Raw genomic sequence first — 11,055 nt, forward strand, 5'->3', positions numbered from 1 at the left:
AGCTCTAAATATCTTCATTGAAAATATCAAGAAGTGTTAGTTGAATTATAAGACTTTTGACATGACCAAATTTTTCTTTGATACTAATAACTATTTAATTTGCAATGGGCAAAAACTTGTTTCATACCATGTATTTTACTTACACTAATTTATAATTGAAAAAGTGATTTAAATTACGTTTCAACTTATATAATATAAAATAAAGACAACCCCTTTTTTATGAGAAAAATAAATAAATTTATTGAGGAAACAGAAACTTTAGAAGGAAAAACCAACCTTAGCCCAAATAACATCTTTTAAAAAAAAATTGCCCTAATAGGAAAAACAGCCCTATTCTTCCATCCATGCTTTTATGAAAAGAATTGATATCATGTAGTTCCACTTAATGCGATAGTCTCTAATAGCTGAGATTGAAAGTTAAAAAAAATAATAAAAAAATTAACCTCAACTATTAAATAAAAAAAGTAAAAGAAAATAAAATTAAAAAGTGGTGAAAATATTTTGAGTGAGGGGATGGATAGGTATTGCACCCAATCCTATGAAGAATGCATGAAAGCTCGACCATGGTGCTATTTTTCTTTAATAAAATTTGGTATTTAACTATTTATCAAAAAAAAAAAAAATAGAGTTTAGGATATTTTTCTGTAAGTTTACTTTTTGTACGGTTACCCGAAAAGTCACACAATTTTACAGTCTTACTCATGGTCATGACTTTTATTAAGACAAACAATATCGCCGAGTTTCGTCGTAATAAGTTTCAATTCTATAAACTCGATAATTATCGACTTAACTATATCAAGATCCGCCCCAATAGTCCATTACACACCCAAATAAAAACCCAATTTTATACAATTCAATTTCAAAAATGAGAAAATTAAAATAATCATTTTCCCGCACAAAACCAAAACCTCTCTCTCACTCTCACACTCTCAGTGAGGAATCCACACCACACTCAGTCCGTACAATCGATCTCATCGGAGAACCCTAAAAATGGCGTCGGAAGAAGCGACGGCGAACACGGAGACGGAGGAGGAGACGATCGCCGTGAAGAAGCAGAAGCGCTCGCGGCGCGTGAGCTTCGCCGACGTGGAGATCACCTCCGTCCACATCTTCAACCGCGACGACGAAGACCTCTCCTCCTCCTCCTCTCCCAACTCCACCGGCGGCCATCCTCAGAAGCCTCTAGGGCTTTTCAGTGACCTCGTCGACGGCGACGATTTCAGGGAGTCTTCTCCCAACCAGCACCGCAACCCCTTCTTGCGGCCTTTGGGATCTCCCTCTCTCTCTCCCTCTCCGTTCGCTGCCTCCGCCTCCTCCGTTGACGACGGCAAGTTCCGCTCATTTCTCTCTCTCTCTTTGCTCCTTGCCAATTTTCCACTTATTTACGCTTTTGCCATTGTATTTTGCTTTTGATTCATGAAGTTAATATACGTGTTTGTGAGTTTTAACAATTGTGAGAGAATTTTTCAAAAACAGTGTAACTTGTTTGCTAGGGATAGTACAAATTCATATGGATTTGAATATACAATTTGATTTGAATTTGTGAGATGTCAACAATTTATATATATATATATATATATATATATATACGTGATTGTGAGTTTTAACAATTGTGAGAGAATTTTTCAAAAACAATGTAGTTTGTTTGCTAGGGATAGTACAAATTCATATGGATTTGAATATACAATGTGATTTGAATTTGTGAGATTTCAACAATGTTGATATATATATATATATCGAAATTGGTAAGTTATACAAACAGAAAGTTCGTTCTACTGGAAAAAAAAAAAAGGTTTTCCAAAACTATACGTTAGTAAGCTAAGAAGTTTAAAGAAAAATCTATGAATTTTTTGATTGGTAAGTTATACATGTAATTGCATTTGGGTGTAGCTTTTTACTAAAAACTTATTTTCATATTGGTTGGAAGTTTGGGTAGAGTTGTAACTTTAAAAATGAGCTTTTAAAAAGCTGCACATAAGAAAATAAGCTAAAATGTTCAAAGAAAAGGCTAAAATTCTTTTGATTGGTAAGTTATACATGCACAAGTGCTTTTGGGTGTAACTTTTTACTGAAAAATTATTTTTCTTATTTGTTGGAAGTTGGTTAAGGTATAGTTGTAACTAAAAAAATGAGGCTTAAAAAAGCTATACATAAGCAAATAAGCTAAAAAGTTAAGCAAACGCTATATTGGATCTTGAAATTTACGCTCCATTCCATTATTATGGAAGAGTAATCATTGGCCAATTGCGAGGCAATTTTGTGAGAAAATTGCAACTTTTAAACTGTGTGTATTAAGTGTAATTATCTGTGAGCCATTTTAAAGTGTTGTGCTTTTGGGTTGTTAATGATATATTGTTTGTATTGTTTAGGCTATCACATTGGCACTTGTTATGTTATGTGTTATCTTTGTGTGTGAAAGTAATTGGATGTATATTGGGAGAAGCTTATGAAGCATTTGCTCCTCCATTTGTGCAGAAGACAACTTTTTTGGTCCTGTATCAGCAGATTTCATTAGACCCGAAAGGTTATTAGATTCTGCTGCATCTGATGATATTACGATGGATTCAACCGCATTTTCTATGCATTTCCGTAGTCTTGCAAGGTCGGATTCAGGAGGAGATGCCAAGACCCCAACGGCGCATCGTCTTGACTTTGAAGAGAAAACCCCTTCCCAGAATGCTACGCCTACTGATTCTGACAGTTTAATGGTACTAACTAAGGCTAAGAAACCAGGTCTGCAGTCTTTAGTGCCTGTTGATAAAGTAAGTGGTGGTAAAGATTCTAATGACATGAGTATTGTGGGAGAAAACCCACGGAGTTTTGATTATGGAAGGCTATCTCCCAGATTAGATGCACTTTTGGCTGACGGCAGCGAGGATTTGAATGCTGTCTCTGATTCTATGTTTATCGATTCGGATTTATTAAAGAGCACCGACGATATGCATAATATGTTTGCTGAGGCAGTGGATCTGGCTCGTACAAAGATGGGTGAGGGAAATGGTGGCTTTATGTCCTGTCCTACTGATCAGATTATATATGATCACCAAGTCGTGACTCCCAAGCAGTTCAATAAAGTAAGAAATGAAAATTTATGTTAAGGAATTTGATTGAAGCATTGCCATGCCGCTCTTGTTTCCTTCAAATTTGGTAGTTCTTATTAGTATATCCACTTGGTGTTTCTTTAATGACTGCCTGGAGAGCAACCACTGCAACGATTTCTTTTCATTTTTACAGTTACTGTTGTTGCAACCTATGGTTTCCTAGTATGAATGCAATCAAATTATTCTGTACACAAATTGCATAAGTTTAATTATGTGTCATCATCTTCTAGTCATTGAGGTTGGTGGTTTGTGACTTGTGACCAATGACAGTTTAGATGATAAAGGTGGTATTTACATCCTTTCTGCTGGCATGAAATGTATCGCTCCTCTTGTTGAATCTGCTTAACTATTATCTAACATGCTCATAGTATTTCTAGTGAATAAACCTAAAGTTCTAACTGATACTTGTTAGTTTCTTCCAGAGAACTAAGGTGCAAGTGTACTTGCTTGTTTTATCACTTTTTTTTTCAGGGGAGTAAGGAATTTACTGAAGATGCAACTGGAACAAGGAGGCCAATATTTCAGTTTACTGATGATAATAGAGGCACCCCATCTAATGAGGATGGTAGAGTTCTTAAGTCAGATGTCTATGCTCAGCATGAACCTGAATTTCAACTTTTGAGTGGAGGTGGGGTAAAAGAAAATTCTCCTGAAATCAGGAGATGTGACTCTGATATTGATCAGAAATCTGGCCAACGATATAGATCTCCTTTTGATGGATACATACCTTTGTTATCTTCTAAACAACGGGAATTATTTGTGAATACTCCTAATTCAGCCCAACATATGGGGATTGTGACCCCTTCCTCAAAACCACCAGGTTCCTTTTTAAGCAAGGAAAGGATTAGGCATGTTGCAGGTTTGTCTTCCCTTCCAAAAAGCATTTCCAAGTTTAATATTCCTGACCCTTCTCCCCGCCCCTCTAGTCTCATAGAGGGAATTGACAAATTGAAGCAGAGATTATCAAATTACTCCTCTATGCCCTCTCCCTTGAATACTGCTTCAGCTGGAAATAGTAGAGAACTTCAATACAGATATTTGCACAGTCCCATTACTTGTTTAGAGGAGCGCTTGTCAACTGCTGATGTGAAGAATGGAGAAGATAAAAATTTGATCAACATAGATGGTGATGGAATTGAGTCCCCCAAAAGCATTGGTAAGTTGGGCCAAAATAAAGAGGCTGCAGGCCTTGCAAAAGATAGAGTATCTCCAGATTACATGTCTATGGGCCTTCTTTCCAAAGATAAACCTAAGAAGCTAATGACAGTAGTGGCTTCTCCGTCTCAGCTCACTCAATCAGGAGGGAAAGTGAAGCAAAATTTCTTGATGCCAGAAAATCCTAGAGAAAGGACACTGGTTACTTCTGGAACTGATTCCTCATTGGTGAAGATCAAACTTGATAACAGGGAAGTAACTAAAGGAACTGTTATATCTGATCAGTTGGTTTCTGCTCCGGTGAAAAGTTTAGATCAGAACTTAACAGCATCCATTGAATATCAAGGCAGTGTCACCCGCCAATTTAAACAGCTGTATCAGCATAATAAATTTATTTCCTCTCCAGTTAAAAGTTTAGATCAGAACTTAACATTCATGGAATATCAAGGCACCGTGTCCCATGAGTTGAAGCAGTTGGATCAGCATAATAAACTTGTTAGTGCTGGTTTAGGGCACAATGGAGATTCTGTTGAAAATGTTACTAGAAATGGCCTTTCTACTCTGGTAGGTGACAAACTGGATTCCTTGCCATCTGAAAGGAGAGCTGAGTCTGACTCACCCTTCTCAAAGACTAATTATGTCAAGGAGTTTGCTGAAGTAGAAAGTGTTATTGATAATAACCTTTCCCATATTCAAAATGAATCTGAAACCTTTACAAACTTCCAGAACTCTTCCAGGGGCAAGGACATTATGAATCTTCAGTTTGAAAGCCCAGATAAGAACCTTAAAGCTGGAGCAGACCCACCCCAGTACATGTCATATTCTTGTAATAGAAGTGAAAATGAACTGCCCCTTGAAAAGGTCATAGTCTTTCTCTATATTTACCCATACATTTTCATAGACATGCACATGCATATTTTGGTTGTAAATTGTGTCTGTATGCAGCTTCACGCATGGGCTGGTCCTTGGAGGTTTTCATGTATCAACTCTGACCTTATTAGGCAGGGTTTTGGGTTAAGATCTACTCAGATTTGACATTTGCCTTTCTTACAACACCCTATACATTACTTTGGTGAAATCACTAGGCTGCTTTCTATTGTTAACAGTATTCTTGATTACACACAGACTACTTTTACAAAATTTGACATTGTGTTTGGTGCTTAGAGTTCCCCCAGCAAACATCTGGCCCAGAGTCTTACTTTGAAAGAGTCAACTCCAAGCCGCTCCATACAAGATCCATCAAGTGCATCATGCAGTGACATGATGCTCCCTTTCATTGGGAAAGCTGTAATATCACCCAGGTCCAATTCAAGTAGACACGACAATAACTGCCGTCATGAAGTTTATATTTCACAGAGTCCTGTTCATGTGCAGAATATTGATAATTATTCCGGACAGAAAAGAAGAAATGTACAAATAGTTTTTGGGGATGGAGACCATATACATAAATCAGCCAGACTGCAGAGAAGTCCAGAAGGTCATGGAAGTGAGGGTTGTAATTCTGAGTTCATTTTGGAACACACTAATGAAATAAACAATGGAGAGAAGATTGGAGGTGACCATACTAAGAATTGGGTTGATGTAAGTGTACTACTTTGCACTGTGTATGTTATTTAACTTGCATGGCAGTTATGCTGGCAGCTGTTAGAATTTGTAAATCTTTGGGGTTTCTTTTTTACTTCTGAGTTCATCTTGCAGATTTTAGCAAAGTTCTTAGGTGATACAAAACAACTGTTTTCTGAATCCATTGATAAGCTAAATTTAAAATCGGTAAGTTCCCTTCTGTTTTCCATTCTTTCCTTCTAAAAGAACCAAAATGCGGTATATGGAATTAGATAAACATTCTTCACTTTAAGTTTAGCCTTTTACTTTTACTTTGCTCTAATTTTTTTTTTTTCCTTTTTGGGTGTAGATTTTCATGCTCGAAGATATTTTGGTTCACCTATTAATGGTTAAAAAATATGAGATGCTTTGTTCAGAAATTCAGTCTCAGGTCTGCTGAAGATACCAACTATCTCATTTCTCATATTTTATGTACTTATCAGTGTATCACAGCTTTATGAGTTCATTGCTTCATCATACTATATAATAACTGTAGCGTAACCATTTTCCTGCTAACCCTGCTGTATCTGCCTTCTACAGATAAAAGCTGACCACCTCGATAATGTTAGGCATAAAAGGTGGTTTCTCATTATGCATGAAAGTATCATGGGTGTAGATGACATTTGTTCTTTTATTGTTCTAGAAACTGCTTTAGAGCAACAAGTTTTGACATTCTTTAGTGATCTGTTGCAGAGTAGCTGAAACAAGGTTGTTGTTGTATAAACTTGTGTATGAAAAGGCAAAATTGCAATTAATGGGTGTGAAGCGTGACATGTTTCTGGTATTTTATTTCTCTCATGTGTTTTCCTTTCTTTATATATGCATACAGTTTGTCATCTGCTCATACACTTGCATGCAGAAAAGAGTACTGCTATTGAGCTCTGGAATTCAGGAGAGTCAAATGTTGGAGTCGAAAATTGAACATCTATCTGAATATGGTTCAGGAAATGCTCAAATTGAGCATATTAATCAGTCTATAGTTGATTCAGAGGGCACACATAAATTCCTAACAACACAGGTATATCTTGGGGTTTTTTAAGATGTCAAGGAATATATTTATGTTCTTTGGCCTCCAAAATTGCTATAAAAATCATATTTATGAATTTAGTCTCATTTCAGAATTGTCTTTTGGCTAAAATGACTTAAATATGATGATAATTTAACTAAAATGCAAACAAAACAAAATGGTGGCATCAATATGTGGAAGGTATTTTTTTTTGGCTGTTTTCTTCATTGCCTATTATTCATGATGTGTCTTCAGCTTGTAGATTTTATGATATTTAAGCAACAATATGGGGTTGATTTCTCAGGTTCCTGATAAAGCACATGTTGTACAGCACCAGGTTTCCTGTGACAAAGTGACCACAATGAGGCAGGAGTCTGAAGCTTTAGATGGAAAAATAAAGAGTTTGATCAAATGTTTTCACTCTAACTGTACGATGAAAGGAGAACCAAGCTGTGCTGATACTATTGCATTAGTTCATGATCATCTGGAGAAGAGAATGTGTTGCAGGTTTATACAACAGGATTTACAGGTCTTTAACTCACCTTCAATTCTTATCAATGTATACAATAAAATGCCTTACATCACTGAGCAACATATCCTCTGTTATTTTGTCAGTTATGGGAAGTTGATCATTTTGAGAGTAGGAATGGTCATTACAATATTCTCCTCAACTATCAGGGCTACATCAGCCAAAGGTTTCTTCTTTGTCTGATCCATAGCGGTTAATGTCATAAAAGATGTCATTGTTTACATGATCATATAAAGTGTTGTTTTTGTTTTGATATATACAGATTCACAGTAAATGCTGGTCCAGCATCAAGCATTATAATCTCAAACAAATTGAATAATGAAAACATCTTAAAGGTATGAACAACAAGAAACTCCTTTTTATTTCTTTATTTATTTAATGTTTCTAAAATCCATTATTTCTTGTCAACTAGAATTTTCCAAACATGGATGCTTGCACTGCATTTGCATTTGTGTTCAGTGCTGAGACCACGAAGAAGTATATTGGTTCAAGAAGTTTGGCGCAAGAGACACAAGTATGTTTTTCCATTCTTTATAACATCTCTGGTTCCTTCGGTCCATCTTCATCATCCTTTTGTTTTCTCCTTTTCTCTTCTCCAGCAATAACACTAATTGATTTAAATACTACACCACAAAAGCCTGCTTTTCATTGTCACTGTCAGACAACTGCTCTGTAACCCACACAAGCATTGGGTCCTTTTGTTTGTAATTATTATTATTTTTTCAATTGGATTTGGAATCCATTTGAGGTCAAGAGCTACACTTTATTTTTTACTTCTCATGTTGCAAAGTATATTTAAATGGTATGAGAATAAACTATCTCCAGTGTTAAAGGCTGTTCCTCTCACTTTGCCAAGTTGTTATGTAGATAACCAGTTCATGTCTACGTAAGCTACTAGATGTGGTCGAGGAAGTACAATCAACCCAGATTGAGATTAGAAATCTAATCCAGACAAGTTTTTATTCTCCATCTGGTAATGCATATCTTCTTTCATTTTCTCTTACTGCTTCGGACTTGCCATTTATGTCCTTTAGTCTCATGCGTAGTTTTCATTCAAGCTGGTTTATCAAAAGTCACCTACCAAAAAAAAAAGGTTAACTAAAAGACAGTATATTATTCCAGTACACAGACATCCCATACCATGATAAATTAGCATCTTGATCATGATGAGTGCAAGATGATGCAAAATTTTTATGTTTATATTATTTTTTGGACATTCCATACATGCATGGGCTGCAAACAGTGCAGTCACTCATTTCCCTTCCAAGTTAAATACGTGACTTGCTTGTAGGCCCACCAAGACATGCCTAGTATTAATTAGTTCCCCCATACTTGTTTGATGCATCCCTCAAGTCAAGATAAAGGCTGTCCATCCTAAGTGGAAGGACAAGATTATTTCAATTTTCTCTTTATATATCAGTATTAGTTAACATAGCTGTAATTCATAGAACTTTTCTAATAATGTTTAATAATTTTGTTGTGTTGGAATCCTATTGAGTTAATTCTGATTGGCCTGAATTGTATTCAAACTTACGTTGCAGAATTAAAATTTTTGTGAATATGGTATTTTTGATTTGCAGTTGAGCAGCTTGATTTGCGGCTTTGTTTCATTGATTTTTATAGTGGTCGGAAGGTGACATTGACTCTTGACATGACATGTTTGAATCGGTAAAGTTATCTACAATTCTATGCTTTATCTTATTATTAATAGATTTGCATACATGTTACCTGACAAAGCAAAGTCATATCCTAAGTTTTAGGAATTCACTGCAATGTGCTATTAGGTTTAGTTGAACTTGAAGTGATGTAACTTATGCTGTCCAGACTGATATCAAAGTTGCATGATAGCATATATGAATTATGTGCATGTGGTCACTGTATGGTCTGTATCGCTGATCCCTGTATGGTTTGCTATTTTACCCCTCTTTGTGAGGGAAAACTTCTTGCTTCCTGGGAAAATTAATGTGTGAGAACCTTTGAGTTTATTATTATTGTTCTCTTTATGCAAGTGTTTGTTATTGCTCTGTGTCGTATATATCTTTGTTTGTTGATTTCCTATCATGGATATATTAGGATTGATATTAGTATATCTATGGAGCTGTTGAGGTAACTTTGATAATTCTGAATTATTAATATTATTGTTACTAATTTTACCAATAAAAAAAAGTAACTTTGATAATTCTAGCCCCATAGATATCTCTCCTACTCACACTTGCTCTGGTGGTCATTATCAACAGAAAAGTGAAATTACTTTTCTTTTTATTCCCAGTGAAACTTTTGTTGTCTGCATAGAGCAGATACACATCTCTTAATCTGATTTTCCCATAAAAATTTGACTTTTAGAATTCTTAGATAATAGATCCTGTCATTAATGAGTATATTTTTACCTTGATGAGTTTCAGTTCCAGACCTCAAATGTGAGGTCGACTGAAACAGCTTCCAGATAGTGTTCAGTTGCAGCTCTAGGGTTCAGTTTCTTTCATTATAGACTTCTATGCTATTCATTGAGCTTCACATGTAGATATATGTTCTTATTTAAAGATCGCTGACTTCTAAAAAAAATAAAATAAAATAAGGATTACTGACTGGTCTGACTGCATTGTCTGTGATCAGTGGGGTTTATCCTTCAGAGATCCTTCCAAAAGAAATGAAAGCTTCCACTGCTAAGCCAGAGAGCTCTTGGCCTCAGTCACTCATAGCTGAAATAAGAGATTCAGCTGAGAATCTTAGAGCAGGATCTTCAAGGATAATGAGATTCTGTAGGTGTGTTTCTCAGCTGATGCGAACTTCCTGCAGATGAAGTGTTGCCAGGGGGAGCTCAGAGGTGGCACTGACAATCTCTTCAATTTGTCCAGACTGCTTACTTGGGAAATATGTTCGTTTTTTTTCTTTTGGTAGATTTTACAGTACAGGTGACTGAATCTTCTCACGTATTTTTCACCGGGAGATAACCAGAGTTATGCTTTTCACCAAAATCTGTAGGAACTAGGAAGGTTGTACAGTGAACTTGGTGGCATGATTTAAGCAATGAGATTGTCCTTCCAATTTTAAGTTTAGATGTGATAAAGTTGAAGAGCAATTCGGTTGTATTCGTTTTTGTTCATTATGAATTCATTCTCCACCAATAATTTTTCTTAATGGTTCTTTAATGTTGTATTTGGATGAAGAATAGTTGGTGATCGTGGTGGAATGGTATCATGTTGTGTTTTAATCCTATCTATTTAAAATTTTACTGTTTGGATGAGTGTCTGAAATATAAGCGATTAGAGTATTGTAGTAGTTACAATAATTATGGTAATGAAGGTGATAGTTGGTGATCGTGGTAGAACGGTATCATGATGTTTGTGGTGGTGGTAGTGGCAATGAGGGCGACAATGTTGATGGAGGAGTGGTGGCAATGATGATGGTAGCTACAATGGTGGCAGAAGTGGAATGAAGGTATTAGCAATGGCGATAGTGATTGTTATGGTAGCGGTGGTAACGCAATGGTGGCGGTGGTGGCAATTACATGCAATGATAGTGAAGGTGATAGTTGTGGAGGTGACAATATAAGATTAGTAATAGTGGGTTCTATAACATTAGCAACATTGATAGAATTTGTAAATTATACCTTTCTTCATGGAATTTGAAATTGAGAATTGGATGCTAAATTTCTTTTATTC

The 11,055-nt window shown here is 35.9% G+C and overlaps 1 protein-coding gene across 2 annotated transcripts; it reads left to right on the forward strand.

Annotated features, from left to right (window-relative positions):
* The first annotated feature begins 854 nt into the window (after positions 1-854).
* Positions 855-10,637, forward strand: LOC115986334. Of its 2 annotated transcripts, none has more exons than XM_031109195.1 (16): positions 855-1,327; positions 2,476-3,074; positions 3,573-5,117; positions 5,421-5,837; positions 5,955-6,026; positions 6,169-6,249; positions 6,399-6,436; positions 6,552-6,639; positions 6,718-6,876; positions 7,169-7,393; positions 7,480-7,559; positions 7,656-7,728; positions 7,806-7,907; positions 8,261-8,366; positions 8,974-9,061; positions 10,007-10,637. In XM_031109195.1, exons 1-16 carry the CDS (start codon positions 991-993, stop codon positions 10,191-10,193), a joined length of 4,197 nt encoding a protein of 1,398 aa, XP_030965055.1. In that variant the 5' UTR covers positions 855-990; the 3' UTR covers positions 10,194-10,637. The 2 variants fall into 2 exon arrangements, with proteins under 2 accessions (XP_030965055.1, XP_030965056.1); XM_031109196.1 differs by having other exon boundaries at positions 7,196-7,393.
* Positions 10,638-11,055: the final 418 nt, after the last annotated feature.

This window comes from Quercus lobata, chromosome 4 (genome assembly GCF_001633185.2).
Source record: "Quercus lobata isolate SW786 chromosome 4, ValleyOak3.0 Primary Assembly, whole genome shotgun sequence".
Lineage (NCBI taxonomy): Eukaryota > Viridiplantae > Streptophyta > Magnoliopsida > Fagales > Fagaceae > Quercus > Quercus lobata.